Genomic DNA, 22,415 nt, shown 5'->3' on the forward strand with positions numbered 1-22,415 from the left:
GACATTTATCCTGCTTTCCCAAGGCCTCTGTTTACTTTGCCTCGACTTCATTAAGGTCATTTTAATGGTTAATATTAAAAAAGTAAATATCATTGTGTTTGTATTTCATTTTCCTGCACGCTGACCTTTCAACTCACTAGACAGATTACTGTGTTCCTGACAGCAGCATGGGAATTTCTTCCGACCTCTGACCTATATGATGTGGGGGTCTACTCTCCAGCTCAGTATTCCTGCTTTTACACGCAGGTCGAGGCCGTTGACGCTGTCCGGCTGGCACAGCGAGGCTGATGGGAGGGCCAGTCAAGATTGCCTGCAGATGTTTTTCTGGGGCCCCTCCAGCTTATTTAATAAGAGGATGTGGAACATAAATCTCCCAAGCCCTCTGCACTGTATCATATGTGAGGTCATACAGGAGGTCATGTTGATTCGACTTCCTGTTCTGCGAGGCGCTTCGTAGCTTTGCTCACCACACAGACGGATCGCGTTACACGACCCCAGTGCACGGCTGCCATGTGGAGTATCCGCAATTGCTACATGGTCATGTCTCAACTCAAAAGCAGAAAGGTTTTACTAAGAGTTTATGGCAATGGAGATAGTGGAAATATTTAGATTATGGAAATAATAATTATATCATATAAAAATACTGTTTCTCAAGAAGTTCTTTGAGTTAAAACATTTATGCAAATAAAGAAAAACTATTGTTGGGTGTAACTGTGACAGCAGTAGGCAGACCCAAAAGGCAATTTTCTTCCACACATTTGTTTTATTTGTAAATGATAAAAATGAACTTTTTTTTTTAAATATAAAACATACACATCATTTGAGCCACATCTGTTATACAAACAAGAAATGTTGCAGTGAATGCGTAACTTTTTTTTTTCCTCGTTTTCTCGTTGTATTAGTGAAACACAGAAGTTGTAAACAATCAGCATTTTTATTTTTCCCATTAATACTGAATAAAAAGGAAAAAACCAGCCTCACTGGACAATTAAAGACAAACTCTTCTGTGGGACTGAACATTGCCAAAGGTCTCAGGCATAGAAACACGTTCGGGTGATGACTTCTAGAGTGATACGTCTGTGGGTTTGTGTCCACGTTTTCAAGCATGAACCCGTGTGCTGTTCCACTGCGTGGTCCCTAATAACCTCTCAATTACACCACCAGGCCTTTGCAAGCATCTCTGCAAAGTCCTGACTTTGACTTTGCATGACTTTGAAAGAGCAGTTGGTGTTCTGAAATCATTATGTTGCAACATAATTCATATTTCCATACATATAGATCTGGTTTGTACATATTTATTTCGTCAGGACATGTAGTCTCAGCCCCTTGGAGGTATACTATGTGGTGTGATATTAAGAGGGGCTTTGAGGTCTGCTCAGTACTACCGTACAGTACAGTACATCTTCCAGAGGGATGAGGAGAGACATCAAAGTAATCTTGGGATTGAATTGGAGACATTCAGCACCGGACTGAGAGACGTGGAACAGATTGCAGTTGTGTTCTTTGCATGATGGAAATGGCTTCGGTTTCTTGGTTTTATCTCTTTAATATTCAAGTACGAGCAAACTGTACAACTGCATGCAACATACAAGCGGCCCTACGGTATGTGGAACTAACACACGTTATCTAGTTCTTTTTCTTTTTTTTCCTGTATAAAAAATGTGCATGCAGCTTGGAACTGGTTCTGAAGTCATGCTGGGCCCCGCCCCTTTTCCCGGCGGGAGCGTCCCGCGGGGCCGAACACGGGACGAGCACTGGCGAGTGTCCCCATTCTGTTGGTTACTGTCACATTCACAGAGATGCACGAGGGAAACTGAGCAAACCTGAAACTCAAACAGCGGTTGTTGGTTGATTTTTTTTTTTTGTTTGATTTTGTTTTTTAACTACACATCATTTGTACAATTATTTTTCAAAAAGTTGAACTTTTTGTGGTTTAAATTGAAAAAAATAAATAAAAAATCAAGCGGTTGTGCTTGTCTTTAAATTCAAACAGAATGTAAACTAAGGCTCAGCGGGAAGCCTGACGTGTGCCGCGGTGAAGGAATGTACTCCTACAAATAGGATCTTCTCAACGGGACGCTCTTAAAATGATATATTTCTTTCACCCTTGTACCCATACAGTCACCTTCAGTGACATAAATCTATCTGTCAACCTCCTGGGAGGCCTGATATACATCCTTACAAAGACTGGCCTCTCTCACCAGCGCAGGAACAGGGAAAACGAGGCTAGTCTCAAGCGGATAAATCTGTGCCATCGTCCTCACCCGCCCCGGTGCTGCGTCACACTCACGGGCAACGGCTTCATTTCTTTTGTCGGTTTTTCTCCTGGATTTTTTGCCTCCGTGCACACAGCAGACCGACGACATTGTGGCGAGCCTTTCGCTCACTGTAAAACTATTTGTGCCAGTAGTAATAAAAGCCAAAGGAATGGAAAACAAAGCAAAAAAAAAACAAAAAAAAAACACCAGAAGAGCGCGGCCTCACAGCAGCCATGGTAAACATGTTGAAAAGAGGATTTTCTTTTTTTGTCGTTTTTTCTTGAGAGCGAGCAATCGGCGATGTGGCTTCAAGGTGTAGGCACCAGAAGAAGGCCCTGTGCTGCCCATGACGGAGCGCCCTGCCTGGGTGCAGGAGCTCTGGAGGAGGCCACTACAGAGAAGAATGAGCCACCTACACATCAGGAGGGCGGGGTTCTGTCTCAAGTCCTTACATTCGGATGGGTTCATACATTTCTCTGCTATGACAGTTAGGTAGGATGTAACCCTGCTTTAGATGATTCCTCGTAGAAGCTCGGCCACACACAGAGGAGAAACAATGATATTTCCCTTGGAATGAACACGGAACACTGAAATGCGGCGCTCCCTACAAGCAGACGAAACAATCCGGGACAGTGATTGTGATTGTCGGGTCTCAAAGCTTTCTCCTTTTGACTGTCTTTGACTGATTGTTGTTGTTCTACACTGTCGCCCTCTGCATTTTCTTGCTACAGTACAATTAGCTCGTTGCAGAGTCGTTGGTCCACTAGGATCGGACCCCTACGGGTCCAGAAGAACTGTCGAGGGATGACTGAGAAGCCCGCCGGGTCAGGGAGGCAAGCGTGGGGTCCACCAGGGAGGACGGTGGAAACAATTTGTACCAGCCAATGACTGTGCTTGATAAGTCCAGTTCCTCCAGTAGGATTTGTGCAACTCCCATGAAGCTTTTATGGTCCATCCGACCATAATCCCCCCAAACAATCACCTGAAGGAAAATCATTTTTTGGGAGGGGGTCAGACAGGTTTTCCAAAGTTAGATTTTTTGGATTTAGAGGTTTTTTTGGGGGGGTTTGTGATGAATGATATAGACTTACCTGCAAGACTTTACCGTGCGGGCTTTCCTCAAAAAGCAGTGCTTGCTGGTACAGCGGGTCAAGTGTTTTCCTTGCGATCTTGGTCTTCTTTTTAGCTACATAGGCTCCATTATTCAGCAGATAGACCTTGACATATGGAGCTACGGGAAGAAACAAAGTGAGGAGCACCACGACACAACCCAAAAAAATCAGTCAGAGCTCAGTGATGATGTGTGTACTGTGTGTGTGTGGGGAGGGTCATGGGTCTTACCAGGAAGTGATTTGGAGCCTGGCTTTTGTACAAGTCCACGAGCTCTGATCACTTCTACCTCCAGCTGACCCTTTTTCTCCATCATACCAATCTGGATGTCACCTGCAAACACAGCTAAAGGTTAGGAAAGGAAAGGAAAGGAAAGGAAAGGAAAGGAAAGGAAAGGAAAGGAAAGGAAAGGAAAGGAAAGGAAAAAGAAAGGAAAGGAAAGGAAAGGAAATCTTACCTATGGCAGGAGTAGCCAGTGTTTGCCTTCCCACTAACTGAGCTGGTCCCAGACCATCCAGGAAGTCACTAAACTGGCTGCTGGCGCCGAGGTTGACTCCTGAGAAGATCAAGCTAACAAAGAAAACCCGCATGAACGGCAAATCTGGAAACACGAAGGGTGTTGAAGGGATTGGTCCCTACTTCCAGATACAACTCTCTGTCCTTACTGAACAACCATTTGAGAGCTACAGGAGCGTAAACACACAAAAAAAATCCATTTGCAGCAACAAGGAAATGTCATTTAAAGAGACTCAGCGCCTGAACGCTGATGAAATTGAGCAGATGTTCACCTAATGATGAGACAACAAGCATGTGAGGAGTGTGGAAATGGTGATAAGAACAGGAAATGAGGGGTTTACTGACTTCCCCTCAGAGCTGTAGCTGTTCATGCTGCCGTTGTTGGACTCCCTGCTCGGCTGCCGGCTCATGTTCCTCGTCAGCTCCACGGCCATGCCGGTCTCTGTGCTCCTTTGAATGGGCGCGCCTTTCTCCTTCTTACTTTTGCCCTCTGGATAAAAGAGAAGGAAAACATCTATGTGTCCGCCAGAGAAGGTTGATTGAACAAAAATGTCCCCAGAACTGCGAAATTATGAAAATGTTTTCTTCATTTAGTTGTTTTTCCCTGTCCTATAATGTCAGCGACCCCCTGAAAACTCATTTCTGTTCATTTTTCTACTGTAAAACGTAGCTGACCTGTAACCATAGCAGCAGAGGAGGCTGCAGCGTACCTCAGTGGTGCAGGAACATCACGTCTATTAATAAAATGACACCTTTTCCATAAAGGGCATACAAAGGGTGTCTATTTCAGTCCGTTTATTTAATTTTATTAAGCTCAGCCAAAGCTGATGCTGTTTATCAGCGATGTGCACAATGACACCGATGTTCCAGCATCAATAAATAATTCACCATGGGACCTTTGAGGGTGCCACTTCCTGATTAACTTGTAATTTAGGACGCTCTCTCTCTGAAATTTGGTGTCACGCATCTTTCACCCTGCTCATCTCCAAATACTGAGATGAAGAAACATCCTCCCGCTCGTCTGTGTTGGGGTTCTTAAACACAAGTACGCTGGCATCAAGGTCCAGAGCGCCCTTCTAATAGCAGCAAAAAACCCCAAAATGAAGCAGCATTTTTAGATTTAAAACATATCTCTGTCATATCTAAAGCAAAGGCAAAGACCCGCCCATGTCCTGAATCGGAATCTGGTCATCATGAGTAAACAGGAAATTTTTGGGCAGGGAAGCAATTCAACTAACCCAGTGTGGTTTCAGAGAGCGGGACGTCTCCCTCTGACTCACATCGGCGGCATGTATGTGCAGGCAACGCGGAGGAATCCTGCAAATAACCCTCGCCTAAATACTACAGCGTAGAATAAAAACGACATCAACTTTTTTCATCCAAGTATTTCGAGTTTAGTTCCGAATATTAAACTAAAGGTCTGTAATATATGAAGAAGAGTCCTTCTTACCTGCTTTCACCTCCCTCTCTGTAAAGACTTTCAAATTAAAGCACTATCTTCAATTCTTCCTCTCCTGCCTGCATCACTGGGTCAGACGCCCCTCAGGCATTGTGCTCGCTAATAGCTTTTTATCTCCACTCCAAAGGGAGGGGGGCTTCATTAGAAGCCTGATAGCCCCTGTGGTAGACGCTCATGTTGGTCTCAGAGCGGACCGACGGTGCTTTGCGACTGGGAGCAGAGCTATACGGAGCTCTCAGCTCCTCTTTATTAAGCGACGGCCTACGGGGGGAAGGCGACGGACTCGTCCCCCTACAGAACACTCACAATAAAGGCTTCGGCTGCGGCTCAGCGTTTTGGGGAGCTTTTTAAGCTGGAATTTAAAGCAATGCGGAGACGCTAACTTTGCACTTTTCAAAGTTTAACAAACACTAATGAGAGCAGAGGTTCTTTTCTTCACTCCGCTGGCAGAGGAGGGTTTCAGAGAGATGCAACATGTGCTCTCTTTGTTAGCAAATAACCGTTTCATGTTGAGGATTTTATAACCTAATTTGACTCACTTCCTGTTTTTAAAGCTGTTTTTGTCTCTTAGGCTTTTAACCCCAAATGAAATGTGGCAGTTTGTTGCCTTTTATTGTCAATTGGGTTTCTTTTTACTATTTTTGTCATTTTTATCTTCAGATGACAGCACTTTGGGGCGCTGTCTTTGTTGTAAAGTGCTTTATAAATAAATTGATTGGCTCTTCAATTTCCAGTGAAACAGTTGATAAGCAGACTTTAAATGACAGACATTTGATCGTATTCCTCTCTGATAAATAAAACAATACAATAAAAACTGACGTATCTGAAGACAGATCTGTTTTTTTGTTTGTTTGTTTGTTTTACTCTATGGACACCCTAAATAAACTGTAACAATTGAAAAATAGTGGCTTCTTTCTGATCCCATTGCTGATGTGAGGCCTGATTATTGGAGGATGAATGGGAGTGAAAACATGCAGATATTTAAAAGTTAATTAGCTAAACCTTGAGATCCATACCTTACACTGTCACATGACCATCCACTTTAATATCACCACTCCTAATTGAGAATGAATGAACTCCTCCTCTGCACCCTGTGATATCTGGGTTGACTATGGGGAAAAAGTAACTTTGTTTTTTGGATTTAAAGGGTCTAGCAGACTCAACACCACGGGGGACTCACCAGGGCCACTGATCTGGGAAGTGCTGCGGCTGCGACGGTTGCCAACGATCGCCACCACCCGAGCGCTCAGGCTGGAGCGCCTCTTCTTGCCGCCGCCACACACCGTGCCCAGCGCCGTGTCTGACTGGCTGCCGTCTGTTCGCTCCTGAGAGTAGATCTCCCCGCTCACGCTGGAGCTCTTCAGCATGCTGCGGCCCACCGATTGTATCTGCCTGCTGGACAGAGGACAGGCGGCGTGACGGTGTGGAAGTGTTGACGTTACTGTGACTATAATTATTTACTGTACCTTCGTATCAGGAATGCACAACAACAGCATTATGGGTAAAAGAATGAATGATGACTTTGACATTTCAGAATGTGACTAAACATTAATGTTTATTTAATCAGAAAGTCAAATAGACAAAATCATATAATTAAATGACAAAATAAAAATGGTCAGAGGATAATTGCCATTACTCACAGTGTATCATTGGAGAAAAAAAATTTATATGAATGATTCATGTCATGATCTAAGTTTCAATTTTCTAAAACGAGCCACTAGACTTGGGCAGCAGCTGCACGGTGCCCAATGGTGCCTCCTGGGGGCATGGAGGAGCTGACGCATGTCTGTCCCCTCAGAGGGTGTCACAGTGCTACAGGAGAGCCCAGCTACACTGTCCCTGTCACCTGTGACCTCCTCCAATCCCAGCGGGCCCCTGGCAGCTACAGTCCACTGGTCCAATGACGCCAGAGCGTGACTGGGGTGCGGGAGTGAGGTTTGAGGTCTCTCCACTGCCCCCTGCAGGGCAGTGTGGGAGATGTGTGCAGCAGAGGGGGAGGATGGACGAGTGGTGACCGGGTCTGGAGGACGGAGGGGGTTCTGGCAGTGACAGCACAGGAGGCATGCAAAGAGGGATCTGGGACATGCAGAGGAGAGTACACAAACATCAACAATACACAGACACAACAATGACAACACAATACACTGTATGACATGTGTCATTGTTATTGGACAAAACTGTATTTAAATGATAGCAGGTAGGTAGGTAGGTAGGTAGGTAGGTAGGTAGGTAGGTAGGTAGGTAGGTAGGTAGGGCTCACACTACCTCTCTTACTATTGATGTGTGCACTTTGTTACTTTCATCATCATATCTTCATCCTAATAATGTAACTGACCTCAAACTGACACCTCCTAAATATTGATATCATAATTCTGCTGAAGGAAAAATGCCAGACGTCCTTGTAGGCATCCACACTTTTCATGTTATTCACATTATTCATCCCCAGATATTACTGAAAACTAACATTGCGGGCGATTCTACCTAATTCCGCTTTTTGATCTGTTAAAAAAAGCATCAAGAACAAACTCCTCCAGGACCTCAGCATATTAGCCAGCTAATAAGGAGCACTACATCATCAGCCTGCCCGCTGCAGACAACTGAGATAGAGTCATTTATCTCTCTCATCACATGGCTACAGGTCAGGAAGTGTGTGTGTGCATGCGTGCGTGCGTGTGTGCGTGTGTGTGTGTGTCTGTGTCTGTGTCTGTGTCTGTGTCTGTGTCTGTGTCTGTGTCTGTGTGTGCATGCGTACGTGTGTGTATGTGTATGTGTGTGTACCGGGATGGACATATATTTATTTTTGTTTGATTAATTTTATGTGTTTTATTATTCAATATTCAATATCATCTGTTCTCTCTCTCTCACACACACACACACACACATACACACACATACACACGCTTGTTTAACCAGTTACCCTCTGCTTTCAGATCTGAGTTCCTCTATTCTACCTTCCTTCACTGCCCTTTACAATGATATTGCATCCTTGCAAGGTTGTGCTGCCCTCTGCTGGTAGGATGCAAGCAAAAATAAAACAACAGGAGAAATGAATGGGGTCTTTTTTTTATCTCTTTTTGTTGCTGCTTCCATTTCAAATGGGGATCCGCTGATGTCTGTTACTGAGATCCAGACCTGATCCGGCTGCACAGCCACAAGCCTTTGTCGGAATCTCACCATTCCTGATTTATTGATCTTTACCTGGAGTCCCTCTCGTCTCCAGATACAGTGTGTCTCCTGCGCTTCAGTTCCTCGGAAAAGCGTCTCTTTCCTGCTGCCCTCCTCCTTTCCTCCTCCCCATTTACCCCCCATGAGATCCTCCTGTCCTTCTTTTCCTCCTCTAATGACTTGGATCTGAGCTCAGGGTGTTCGGGATCCCCAAGATTCATTGTGTGCATGTTAACACGTATGTGTGTGTGTGTGTGGTGTGTGTGTGGGGGGGGGGGGGGCATTTGAGATTGAAAATGCAAGAGAGAGCAACATGCAGCGGTTAGCGTGCAAAAATAAAACAAAGAAAAGAATTAGCATGCACGTTAGCAATGAGAATTAACAGAGTGTAAATAAATGAATAAACAGAGCATTTGACCACTGACCTCAGTCGCCCTCGGGGTCGTTCTGATTGGATTGACCTGTAGCTGGCGCAACTGATATGGGAGGCACTGCTGGCAGGGGAGAGGGCGGAGGCGTCACTTGCATCGCTTTCAGATGATCTGGCGGACATGTTGTCACTGCTACGCCTTTGTTCTGCATACATCTGTGACGCCAGGTGGAAACGTGTGAGACAGAGCAGGAGATGGAGGACAGCAGACCAAAAGGATGGCTACCAACCTCCCGTTTGGTTTTAAGGTCAATTTCAGGGTTACGGGACACCGAAGGCCGACAGGAATGTACTTTCATATGCAGCCGAGCTCGCTCCTCTCCTGCTAGAGCTGGCATAAAAGAAAGGATGAGACAGGGAGAAATGGAGGGAGAAAATTGGGTCGTTGGCGCTCACAGGTGAAATATCTTATATCATAGCATATATATAGCATAGCAAAGCATGTTTTTGACGCTAGGTGGCGCATGAGGCGCACTGTTGACGTCTTCATCTGGCAGATTTTAGCTTAATAGATTTTAGTTGCAAGATAAGATGAATTCTTATGTTGCTGGACAAGACGAGATTATTTTAAACAGTATGAGAAATATTTTAACTGGTCCTTTATGGGATGGATTCAACTCTTGTGCACTCTCAAGTGTATGTCAGAGAATCATCAAATCAAAATTAATCAAAGGCACAATATGCACACATTTTTATATTTTAAAGGTTAAGGATGGTAAATAAAAAATAACAATAGAGGATGCACCTTGCTCTATGCTGCTGCTTTTAGCAGGAAGCTGAGGAAGCTGTCTGCCTCGGCGCCCCGGCAGGGGGGTCCCAGCAGGAGAGGGGCCGCCGTGCAGGTGTACTCTAAGAGACAGAGCAATTTAATAAAACATTACTATATGTAGAAAAAAGAAAAGCACAAAAATGATCTCAGAATCATATATTGGTGCAATGTCAAGTTAAAAAGGAGGAAGGGGAGGAAGTGTGGGAGTGTGCAATCGGTAGTAATTCCATATATGTTGATATCACAAACTTAAATATCTGCAGATTTACACAACATATATCACATGAACGTCAACTCTGGAGAAAGGTAAATGTATGTAGCATCATTTTTGACTTGTTCTTTCCATTTAACACACTTAAAGGAACAGAGGACCAGGAAATACACAGGAGGGAACAGTAGGGCTGGCTGTAGCATGCACCTGTCTAGCCGTGGAGAGTTTGGGCAGGACCCGACCAGAGCTGTCTGGCCAAAGGGCCTCAGAGGGCCACCTCTTCCCCTACTGCCCCTCAGGATAGAGGTGGGCTGGATACGACTGGCATTATCAAATAAAAAGAAACGAAAATGTAAAACCTCAAAATTAAGGCAAAAACAAGTTTTAGATGGATATGCGTGCACATAAAGGGAGGAAACAGTTGGTGTCTGGGGATCGAAGGGTCTGCAGAGACGGTACCGGCCCTCTTCCTGACCCTGAACTGGTAGAGGACAGATTAGTCAGTCCGCCATCAAGGGTCACCTGAGAATCAGGCGACGCAGGCATGTCAAACTCAGTCCTCAAGGGCCACGATCCTGCCGGGTTTTCTATCCCACTGAATGCATTTTCAGCCTGGTAGGACAGAAAACCCGGCAGGATCGTGGCCCTTGAGGACTGAGTTTGACAGATGTGGTGTACAGGGAGAAGAGCAGACGAGAGAGGACACACCAATGCTGACTGGGAAGTAAGTCATCCACTGACAGGTCGGGGGGAGGCACGGTGAGCTGGGTGAGAATGTAATGCAACCCTGTGATCACACCGTCCTGGACAGCCCCGTTTGCTCGGAGAGCGAACTGCAGGGGGTCCAGTAATGGTCCAATCAAAGCTGAGTGTCAGTAGAAGCTTTCAGGCAGGTGGCTAAGACTCCATCAGGTCCTGGGGCCTCAGTGGTCTTGGTCAGGGCCAAGACCAGGGTTTTTTGGCCAATATGAGAAGTCTTTCACAGTGTAGCTGTGATCCAAAGTGTAACGGTCCTCTGTGGGACAAAAGCAGACACCTCCTGCCTCAGGAGCTGCGTTACACGGTCTGCTGAGACAAGCTGCAATCCTGGGAAATATGCAAAATGTTTTTACTGGATCGGCTTCACAAGCACACCGGCGCTTTATCTCCTCACATTGACCCTGGAAAACTCCAAAGAGAGCTGCTGCCCCTCCAACCATAATCACTGGAAATCTCTGTGGTAAAAACAACGTAAAAACTCCCATCTGACTTGAGGTTTTGCAACTGTCTCGTTGATTCAGGTTTGATCAGCTGCCAGTAGCCAGTAGCATTACAACAGAAAAAGACTCGTGGAAATGCACCCTTCAGCTTAGCCTCATGATGACTGTAAATCTGAAAACAGAACATTGTTCCCTTTGTGTTTTTGTGTCAGAACTTGTTTAATGTCACAAAGCAAATAAAGGATAATATTTACTGTCAATGCCCACAAAATGAGCTTGAAAATAAATCATGAAACCCAATTCCATACCAAACAGTTTATATATAAACAGAAGCTGATCGACAGTAATGAGTGATTATAATAGATATATAAGATGATACTGATCTCACTCCCAGGCTGTTTTTACTGCCTTCTTTAAAGTCTGATTGATTGCTTGAAATGCTATGCTGCTTCTTTTTTTTTCATTAGAGTCGGGTTTGGTTTTTGTGGCTGATAAAAACAACAAACAGCAATAGGATATTTCAAGAGAAAGAGAGAGGGATGAGAATCACTCAGCAGAGAGAGCAGGTGGAGCAGTGGGGAAGAGACACGCGCTCTTGTAGAATAGTCCATTTCAAAAGAAGGAGTTCATACCTGTCTCTGTCGAGGAAGTGAAAGTTAGGTTCTGGTCTCAGACAAGTGGTGCTCGCACTCCTCACTCTGTCCAAAGATGGCTGCAGGTCGCTACGCCACCAAAACACGACAGGAAGCAGGTAAAAGAGGGAAAAAGAGGAATAGAAAAGGTCAATTTAAAAAAAAAGGGAAATAGAGGCAGAGAGATAAATCAACAACCCTCAGACGGTAACAGTAACTCTAATTAGCCATTTTGAGTCAGGTATTTCTTGTGGCCACTGCTTGTTGTGTTGTCATGGGAACCGGGTCAAAGTGGGAGACAGGAACTGATGACTCTGCACTCTGCTCACAGCTGCACCTTTGTCACATCAAAGCACTGTGGACACCAGCTCAGTACAGGCACCACACCACACATGATGCTGGCAGGTCAAAAAAAACCCACAGGGATAAATACGGGGAATATTTCATTTCTTCTCCAGCAGGAAGCTTCGGCATTACTTTGCCAGACAAACAAAAAGATGAAATAAAAAAGGTTGTGGGTGGAGGGGAGACATGGGCGGATGTATTCTTACCTAACAGGGACCTCATCAGTAAACCTGAGCACACGGTGTGTAAGAATGCTACGAGGCTCGCTGCTGCCCCCTTCCTGCCTCGGGGCTGGTTTGCTCTTTAGACATGCAGGGAGGGTGGAGCTGCAGGCCAAAGACCCACAGGCACAGAGAGGCAAAGGAAGAAAAGATTGACACATGCAACTGATAGAAATTAGCAGACAGCAAAATGGCGGAACGGAAAATTTCCATGGATGCTTTAAGTGTATTTTTTTCTAATTTTCTTACTAAGATGAAAAATGAATTAGGTGTGGGATGTGTTAATGTGTGGGGGCACATTTAGCTGAAAAAATGTAAAAGTAATGGAATAAACAGTACTCCATTACTTTGCATCATTGCTCTTAAACAACCTGAGATTAAATAACTTTAAACAAGTGGTTGACTCGTAAATGCACTTTATACCAAATTGCCACGTGAGAAACATCCTCTCTCCATTATGTGAGACTGTCCGTCCATCTTTACGCACAGACTGTGTATGGGGAGATTAAATGTGATGTTTATTATGTAACACGATCTACAGATGTGATGTCACTAATCCAGCGTGTGGTGAATCAAACTGCAACTGTAGATCTTTGTAATGTAACGATTGGAGTGAAAAGAATAAGTACAAAAATGCAGAAAATCACATCAAGCATCACTTAGAGTTAAAAGAAAAAGGAAAGAACGAGAGTAGCACATGAACAAAAAGTAGAGCATTTTGGCTGATGAACACACATTAATTAATTGAAGCACACTTACAAACACGCTTACATTTTGCAGACCATTCCAAAATCAAGGAGCTTACACATCCTGTAATGCTCTTGAAACAACTGTTTTCTTCTCTTCTGTGGATTTCGGGGTAGCAATAAAACAAAAATAATAGTTGACAGGACCCGAATGCACAAAAAGTCGAATGAAAAAAAAACTACCGTAGCTTTATTGAACAGAAATTGGAACAGAAACAGCAGGATGTAAATCCCAACAGCAAAATAATCCACAGAATAATTCCCTGGGTGTGTAAACCAGCCCTTTATAATCCACAAAGACAAAAGATCTGAGATCATTGAAATCAGGCAGACAAAATCCAGGCAGAGACAAGCTCGGATAGAAAACAAGGTGGTTTACTGGGACAGAGGCAAGACGGGCAGGTCGAAAACAGGCAGGGTCGATCACAGTCTCTCAAGGGATGGCTCCTGACATCCTTAAAGACACCAAACAGGTGGGAAGAGGATGTAGGAGTTCACCCTAGAAACCCTCAGCTGGGTGAATGGAGGGAGTTTAAAGGGGGGAACCCACAGGGGAGATGAACAGTGTTGAATCCAAAGGTCCCCACCTTTGGATTCCACACTGTTCATCTCTTCAAGCAGGGTTCCAAAAGAGGGAACCCTCATCCTCAGACAACTGCATTAAATCTTCCCCTCCAATAGGGCCACAAGGGAGAGCTGGCTAATTTCTGAGACTCCATGTGATGAGGAATGTCCCACATGGAGACCCACACCTTTTGGTCAAGCTCGTAGGAGGGAGCTGAAATATGACATGTAGAGTGAAGGAGGGAGGAGTGAGCATGAGTCCAGGTTTGCAGACAGTGGCCGAAAAAGGCCCGAGCTGAAGGGAAATCAAACTCTCTCTCTAAGGCCAGGAAAAGGGGTGAATGGCCATAGGCACACTGGAAAGGGCCAATTTCGGGAGGCAAGAGTAGCAATGGACCCAAGCAGGCTCTAACTAGCACCCCAGTAGGAGACCACAGCCACCATAAGGCCATGGAGGCCAAAAATCTCAAACAGGAGCAGCTGCGCAGTCTCTTTTGCAGAGGGAAGCTTGGGCAAGGGCACAGCATGGGGCACCTTACTGAGACGGTCCACCAATGACAAAACAATGGTGTTGCCACTGGAAGGAGGAAGACCAGTAACAAAGTCCAAGGAGGTATAGCAGCAATGCTGCTCCGGTCATCAAGGAAGGAGCGGCTGCTGATTTCAAATGAGGGAACAAAAGCAGCCAACAGCACCACCACTGCTGCAATTTACCATGTCTCGGCAACAAGCTCCTCAACAGACCGTGCACGAGCCGTGAGAGAGAGCGATCATTTGCCGCAGCAATCCCCGCTGCTGAAGAACCTCCTCGACCCCCTTGAAGCAGTATTGTGCAAGAGAAGTGTGCACTAGGTTCCTGGTCTGGCCAGGTTGAGACTAGACCCAAAAGCAACAAAACAAAATCAAATAAAGGAACTTTATTGAACCCAAATCGGAAGACAGCAGGAAGAAAATCCCAAAATGGAATAATCCACGGAACAATATCCTCATGTACGAAAGGCAGTCCTTTATGATCCACATAAAGGAGAGAATTAGGTTAAATAATATGGTCTGCAACATGTAAGACCAACACATGATCTGATAGGGGATGACAATACAGAGGGAAGAGCAACATCACAGAGCCTTGATTTAGATTAAATGCACGATGACTCAGCAACTTGGAATTCAACTGACACGACAAAGTTGCAACAGGAATGGCAACATTAGCATAGGAGCTATATGGGCATTTATCTGGTTAGGAGAGCGCGGTAACTAGAAATGAGTGTGGGGTAAGGTGGACTGCCACACAGTGTTTTCATACTTACCTGTAAATATCTTTATGGATACCATTTACTAACAGGGGCATTTTGGGGGGGAGTGTGTTGCTGTATCTAGCTGTGCCTCTGGTGATGTGAGGACACGTAAGGCAAGAAAAAAGGAGGAAAAACATTCAAGGGTTTAGGCTGAACACGAAAGATATCCGTGCGCGTGTTTGGGGAACAGTAGTTGAAAGTGTCTAAAGATTTAATGAATAATTAAAAAGGTCTGATATTGGGATAAATGTTGAAGTAAATATTGATACCAGCATTTCTCTAATGTTTTGCTTTAGCTTACCTGTTTGTGTGCAGGCACTCGGCACTTCCGCCCCGGATGGACCTGTGCATTTCCAGGACCTCACTGCCGTTGCCGTGACAACGAGGAACAAATCCAACACACAAGAGAAGAATTTAAAAACCGATTCCCTTAAAACTATTTTGTCAATGAAAGAATCTCCTAAACCTGAGCTCCCACAGGTTACCTGTCCTCGGAGTACTCGTAGTCTGAATCACCAGAGCGCTGGTGCTCTAAATGGGAGTCATGATAGTGGGAGGGAGAGTTGGACTGGTGCCGGTTCTGATGGATCTCGTCCAGACTCCTGATGAAAGCAGAGAAATGATCAAATCATGGCTGCTACAATAAGGTCAACACTTGGTGTAACTGTCTATAAATGTTCTGGATGGATGGATGGATGGATGGATGGATGGATGGATGGATGGATGGATGGATGGATGGATGGATGGATGGATGGATGGATGGATGGATGGATGGATTGATGAGTGGATAGACAGACAGACAGACAGACAGACAGACAGACAGACAGACAGACAGACAGACAGACAGACAGACAGACAGACAGACAGACAGACAGACAGACAGATAGATAGATAGATAGATAGATAGATAGATAGATAGATAGATAGATAGATAGATAGATAGATCGATCCAGACCTTTGCATGGGGACGTGTGCAGGTCTTGACCGGGCCCTGCAGCAGTCCTCTCTGTGAGGAGACACCGAGCGGGAACGATGCTGGGCGGCGCGTTTCTGCTCCGGTACAGCCAGGGTGCTGCCTCGATCCCTCTCCCTAGAATTACGCTCCGTACCTACACACAGATCCAGCACGGGCACCCGCGCACACAGGTGAAAAGCAGAACATCCAGAGACTTACACTTTTTTTTTTTAATTTGCAGTGCAGAAACAAGAGTGTGGGCACAAATTAAATGACAGTCAATACACACACCAAGCGATTGGCTGTGTGTATTTACTAAGAACACAATACCTTGTGGGCAAGGTACTACACTACAGTTTAAACAAAAACGTTTCTAAGAAAATAGACACAAATAAAGAAGCAAAACGATTTGGTGCCATTCTTATGATCGATTTAATGCAGCAATGCAGATATTTGAAAGTGCCTGAGATCAGTTCAACCACAATCTGCTTGCATCCGTCAGTTTATAACGCTGTGCAATATAAAGTGCAGTTGTGGAGTCATTTTTATCTTCAGGTTTTCACAAATAAATGCACCGTTCTTGGTCTGTAAAGTGGTCTGTAAAGACACTTTAATTACACGGTTGATCCAGTTTTTGTGTAGACAGATAAGGGGCCAAATGTGCCGACACAAAAACACCATTTTGGCAGAACATCCCATGCACAAAATGGTGAGTGGAGTCTGCAGTATGCTGCGAGGAGCAGGATCACTGCGAGGGGAAGTGGTGATTGCTAATTATGTACCATATACGTATCATCGCTGGGTTGGTTGTGTAGATCGACAGTGTGTTTTAATATTTTAACGCTCCTCACTCGGCCAAATGATACCTCAAACAAAGGAGCTGTGGTGGGATTTACACTCGTTTCACCGACTTGTGAGGTGACTTGCTTTCATTTAGGACCAGAGACATGCTGGGAATGGCTGGAATGACCGTGCAATTCTAGTCTACCATGCGCTTTAGTGGGAAAGCTTATAGTCCAGCAGAGGGGAGGATATTCCCTGATGCTAACTTGCAGTCCACGAATAATATTATGACAAATTGCTGGGTTGAAATGAAAAATATGGAGGAGTTTGGGGGAGAAATGCAAAAGGGTCCCTCTCAACCAGTGCTGGACAGGCTAACTAACAGGCTAACAGCACACGGTGCTCAGAAACCATGGCCCCCACCCACCTTCATTTATCAAACCATCATCAAACTCTGTATCAATGATGCGATGAGACCCTACACATGTGCACGCACGCCCGCACATTAACACGCACAAACACACGTACACAAATACAGGAGGATAGGAAAAGGTTAATATTTCCACAAAGAATTGATAACAGACAATAACACAAGTAAACAGGGAATAAATCGCTCTCTATCTCACGCACACGTATAAACGCACACACGCATGATACACATACTCTGTAGTTTCTTGCTGGGGCTGTCCTTATGGAGATGTCTGCGTGGGAGGTACGGGGACGGCTGGGGCAGCGGTATGGAGGACACGTCGTGCGTCTGGAGTTTATACCAATGAGGAATATCATCCAGCAGAGCCGTCTCCAACTCAATCAGGATCTGAGGAAGGACACAGCGACGAGTCAAAGCAACACACAAGTGACATCAAAATCTTAAGGTTGACATTTAAACGTAGCATTTTATAATATACATAATGTAATGAAATCCCGCAGAGAGATAGCCTGGGAAACTAAGAAGTAGAAGGTGACAATAGTGACATGTACAGGATCTAATTGAGATTTATTCTCCTTTATGTATTTATATAGAAAGGATCTGTGTCTGACCTCGCCCAGGAATTCACTCTCCTCCTCTTGGACTCTGGGCTGGTCCCACACCGTGATCTCCAGCATGCGCTCTCTGAAGTCCCGTCGGTGAACATGGGAATATATAAAAGTTTGGTTCCACTTGGGCTCAGCGCTTTTCTTCACTGTTTTGGTCCGTCTTTTACTCTTATCGCTAGAAAAACGATGCAACCACACGGAGAGCACAACAGGAACACGTTCTGAGTAGGGGTGATGTGGTGCACCAGGTTTAAATAATTCCATAGTGTGTTGAAAGGAAATATAAATACATACATAGTACATTCATACTGTACCTTCGGTCTGGCAGAAAGTACATCTTGACATAGGGGTTCCGAGGCCGTCCATCAGGTCGGGGTGGCAGGTCTATGGCTTGTAGGACGTTGACTATGAGTTGATGACCCACTTTGTCATACCACAACTTCACCTATGGAAAGTTGGAAGACTTTAGCCAATAGTCAAAGTAATTAAGTTATAGAAACTCATCAAGTTGCTCATCAATAGGGTCGCTTCCCCGTTCCTTACCAAAGACAGGAACAACTTCCTTTTTCAGGTATTGTTAAGATAATTGGGCACGTGCATGAGGACCGCAACAAAACAATATTGCAGTAATAAAAAGCCCGACTTTCCTCGGTAACAATCAAAAACGTGTCGCATATTTCAGGGAGTCCAACAACCTCAAACACTCACAGAAAGTTGTCCAGGAAGTAAAAGAGGAAGCTCTCGAAGGGCACCGGGGCTGGTGGGAGACATCACAGATATCGAAGGACGGTCCATCTTCTGCGACTCAAAAGAACTGGAACCAGCTGGTGAAGATAATGCATTGATACAAAAGTACCATAAGATAAACTATAACTATTACTAAACTATAGATCTCAATAATGTTTCAATCATGAGGACTAACTGGATTCCAGAGGAGGGTGGGTTGATTCTGGGATTCTTGGGATATCTCTGTGAAAAGCAAAAGAGCATCAGTGACCTCTTCACAGCTAGTGTTTACAGACAATTGTGGTGTTCACGGTATCGGTTTCGGTTGGATCGGGAAGGTATGGCGATGAGCCGTAGTTGGAAATGTCAGTAGAATAATGATTTTTAAAGAATAATGCATGACTGAAGTGTATGCTTACCCTATAGGCCTTGAAACAACTAGTTCCACCTGTGGCTCAGGCTTGGATTCAAGAATAATGTTGTATACTTCTTTTTTTGTGGCTCCCGGCAATGATTTCCCGTTCCATTGCAGAACCTCGTCCCCTGAAACCAACAGGTTTCTTGTTAACGGGATAATTTCATTAAATTTAAGAGTTGTAGTTGGAGAACGTGAAGACTGATTAGTCAACTTAATCAGTGATCAAAAAAGTAGATCTTGGGTATCAAAGGTAGTTTCACAGATCAGAAAAATAGATGATGACTGCTTCTCTTTGACCTTCACCTGACAGGCCTCTGTCACCCCACTCGGAAATGGTCTCCTCTCTTCTCTTCTCCTCTCCTCTCCCCTCCTCTCCTCTCCTCTCCTCTCCTCTCCTCTCCTCTCCTCTCCTCTCCTCTCCTCTCCTCTCCCCTCCTCCTCATCAAGTACACTAGTGATGTTACTTCTTGTGTAGTTTTTCTGCTTCGCCCCCCCCTTCTGTATTCATCTACAGATATCGGCACCTTCATACTGATCTCTGACCCCGCTGACCTACTCAGCTTGACTCTACTGGCGGCATAATTTACTTAATATAATGTATTTCTGTATGTATTCTCTATGATCTATGCCTATTCTCTCCTTTCCTCTACTCTACCTCTCCTCTACCTGTCCTCTCCTCTCCTCTCTCTCTACCCAGCTGGCCATCAGCAGGAGGGTCCCCCTACATGAGCCTGGTCCTGCTCAAGGTTTCTTCCTGTTAAAGGAGAGTTTTTCCTTGCCACTGTTGCTTGTTGGGGTCAGGCCCTGGGATTCTGGAAAGCACCTAGAATCAATTTTGATTGTAAAAGACGCTATTTAAATAAAAATTGATTGATTGATTGATTGATTGATTGATTGATTGATTGATTGATTGATTGATTGATTGATTGATTGATTCAAAGTGTTATTGTAGTCCCACTAGCTTTATCAAGCGGTGGCCTTCAAACCGTGTCAGACCCAACAGGGTCAGCTCCTCTAAAATACGGCACACTTGGCCGTCCTGTGGTTTGGAAGAGCAACCACCACAGGTGGATCCCTCACAGATTTCCCAACAGGCTTTTATGGTAGAGACAGATCAGACCTTAAAGGTCAAGATCTCAAAGTCATTTCTAACCCTCACCCTCACCTAAGCTCCTGAATAGAAAGAATTAGAACTCAAATGCAAAATGTGGACATGAATTTCCCCCCAAAGGGAGGCTGGGCTGAGCCTCAGAGCAGCAATCAGGTGGTGTGGGCACTCGGTTAGGGCGTCTTCTGGAAAGGTATTCGGAGCACGTGCAGACCCAAGACATGCTGGATAGATTTAAGTTTCCATATTTAGCCCTGGAGCTGGACGACATAGCTGCTACTGAAATCGCTGCCTTTGCAACAGGGGAAACAATTAAAGGGACACATTTTGGCATAGGTGGCGAGTTTTTATCTTAAATTCCCTTCAACACTGACAAAACCACATTTCAGTTCAAGCGTCAGAAAGTCAATTTAGATCAATATGTAGAAATTAGAGGTTCAATTTGTACCTGCTCGGAGGTGTCCCACCACGTCGGCCAGGCTGCCCTTTTTGACTTTAGTAATGAAAGCCCCAAGTCTCCCCGTCTCTGTCATCTTCCCCCCCACCACCTGCAAAGAGATGTGGAAACCACCATGTTGAATGGGATCTTCTTTCATTTTGATTGTATATTAAAAATAATTATATGTGTGTATGGGAAGTGGGAAGTAGGAAGTGGGAAGTGTTCTCTGCTTACTTTTAGGCCCAAGAGTGAGCCGGCCTCGCGGGGCACAGCTGACCTCTTGCTCAGTGTGATGCGTCCAATCAGGTGGTCGCCCTCTTTGGATGGCTGCCACGAAACTGGGTGCTGCAGTGACAAAGGGAAGCAGGAAGTGGAAGTCATGTGACTCGCTGTGAGTAAGGGAGGAAGCAGCTTCCTGACACTTAACTGACACTTACATGCCAAACAGCAGGATCTAAACAGTGATAGTCCCAGTCACCTGCATGGAGACAGAGCAGGAAACACATTAGATGGCACCTAGAGACATGTCTGGTGAATCCAACCCCACTGGACATGTGTGTGTGTGCATGTGTGTGTGGATGCAACATCAGACCCACAGAATGAACCTTTGTTACAGAAATTAGTTAAAGTACTCAGAAGCATAAAAATATGTTGAAAAAATAGGGTTTTGGGATGAGGAACACTTAATTGTTAGCATGTAGGATGCAGCAGCACATACAGTCTAAGCGCAGTGTGCACACACTTAAACTGAATTAATGGTATTTTCGACTGGGTTTGCATGTGTGTGTGTGTGTGTGTGTGTTTTCATGCGTTTGACAATTGAAACCACAGGTGATTGAGATCAGAGGAAAAGGCCTGAGTAGGAGCGACTCCTTTGATGTTATCCGGTGAGTCCACTGACAATTCTCGGTGAGAAACGCTGACTCCGCGCTTTAAAACGCTGAGTCTGCGTTTTCAGTTCGAGAGGAAACTGGACAGATTACAAAATCTGTGCAGCTCAGCCAGCCGATACTACCTCAAAGCTTCATCTCTGTATCAGTGTGGACATGCTTTTCATATGTAGTGTGGGTGTTTCAGCCTCCATCCCCCTGTTGCCTTGGTTTTCACTCTATCTGATAGCACCTGCTTACTTCCCACAATTCCAACCATCAATCAGAAATAACTGACCACAAGACTGGCCTGTATAAAACTGGCTGTGCACATGATAAACAGGTCTGCTGTGACAGACACACACACAGACATGACTCACTTTAGAGTGACTTTAGGAAATTTGCTGAGACAAAAGTAAGAACAGTAATGAACAAAATGCAGACTCAAGCTCATTCCTTGAACCCCATAGTAGTTAATGTGGGGACATTTCTCTTGCTCTCTCTCTCTCTCTCTCACACACACACACACACACGCACACACACACACACATACACACATATACACACACATACAAAAATTGACTGAAAACCCTGTTTCCATTAAGGCTTCACACAGAATTTAGCTGTAAATTTAACTAAAAATGGCCCAAAAATATTAAATAGTTCAAATGTAAAATTAATAACTAATGGGCGAGGCTAAATCCTCCCTGGAGCCTGTCCCTGTGCCAAAGGCCCGGTTCCAGGGCAGGACACTGGGCTGCTGAAACCCTTTTACCACCCCTTTACGTTTACATTTGCCCAATTAAAATCAATCAGTCATCTGCACTGGGTGACTGTTGTAACTGTCAAACACTACGACTGTTGTGCTATTGTGTGGTCAAAGGGTTTTTATGCATTAACACTTCAAATGTGGACATTAACCATGATATCTCAATAAATCCCCAGAAGCAAACATATTTTTGATCCCAAAGTCCTGTTCACAGACAACAATGTAAACTTTAAACATATTCCTAATGCAAAGATATAATTGACCTTTGAATAATCTCACTCAATAGTATCTATAGGTAAATGCAAATAATCTTTCTAATTTAATGTGCATCCATAAAGGGGTGATCTTTCTTGATGAAAACATCAGAAAACCCCCCCTACAGGTGTAGGCAAG

General features: G+C 44.7%; 1 protein-coding gene across 10 annotated transcripts in view; it reads right to left on the minus strand.

The window, feature by feature from the left end:
- Window positions 1-743: 743 nt before the first annotated feature.
- The window catches only part of rims1b (regulating synaptic membrane exocytosis 1b), a 35,938-nt gene continuing 14,266 nt past the window's right edge, over window positions 744-22,415 (minus strand). For 5 of the 10 annotated variants that reach the window (XM_057035074.1, XM_057035075.1, XM_057035072.1 and 2 more), the window contains 24 exons: window positions 20,822-20,862; window positions 20,619-20,729; window positions 20,394-20,493; window positions 18,839-18,962; window positions 18,616-18,662; window positions 18,402-18,517; window positions 18,008-18,138; window positions 17,697-17,868; window positions 17,319-17,472; window positions 17,083-17,133; window positions 15,873-16,026; window positions 15,403-15,519; window positions 15,219-15,281; window positions 14,930-15,007; window positions 11,750-11,839; window positions 9,684-9,787; window positions 9,169-9,269; window positions 8,934-9,094; window positions 6,524-6,738; window positions 4,230-4,374; window positions 3,826-3,938; window positions 3,600-3,701; window positions 3,350-3,489; window positions 744-3,240 (listed from right to left, as the gene is read on the minus strand). In XM_057035074.1, coding sequence (XP_056891054.1) covers window positions 3,022-3,240; window positions 3,350-3,489; window positions 3,600-3,701; window positions 3,826-3,938; window positions 4,230-4,374; window positions 6,524-6,738; window positions 8,934-9,094; window positions 9,169-9,269; window positions 9,684-9,787; window positions 11,750-11,839; window positions 14,930-15,007; window positions 15,219-15,281; window positions 15,403-15,519; window positions 15,873-16,026; window positions 17,083-17,133; window positions 17,319-17,472; window positions 17,697-17,868; window positions 18,008-18,138; window positions 18,402-18,517; window positions 18,616-18,662; window positions 18,839-18,962; window positions 20,394-20,493; window positions 20,619-20,729; window positions 20,822-20,862 — 2,849 coding nt within the window. In that variant the 3' untranslated portion in view covers window positions 744-3,021. Of the gene's footprint in view, window positions 3,241-3,349; window positions 3,490-3,599; window positions 3,702-3,825; window positions 3,939-4,229; window positions 4,375-6,523; window positions 6,739-6,871; window positions 7,420-8,933; window positions 9,095-9,168; window positions 9,270-9,683; window positions 9,788-11,749; window positions 11,840-14,929; window positions 15,008-15,218; window positions 15,282-15,402; window positions 15,520-15,872; window positions 16,027-17,082; window positions 17,134-17,318; window positions 17,473-17,696; window positions 17,869-18,007; window positions 18,139-18,401; window positions 18,518-18,615; window positions 18,663-18,838; window positions 18,963-20,393; window positions 20,494-20,618; window positions 20,730-20,821; window positions 20,863-22,415 lie in introns of those variants that run through there. The other 5 variants (XM_057035073.1, XM_057035077.1, XM_057035081.1 and 2 more) reach the window with 5 other exon arrangements.

The sequence above is a fragment of the Takifugu flavidus genome, chromosome 6, assembly GCF_003711565.1.
Source record: "Takifugu flavidus isolate HTHZ2018 chromosome 6, ASM371156v2, whole genome shotgun sequence".
In the NCBI taxonomy this organism is placed as follows: Eukaryota; Metazoa; Chordata; class Actinopteri; order Tetraodontiformes; family Tetraodontidae; genus Takifugu; species Takifugu flavidus.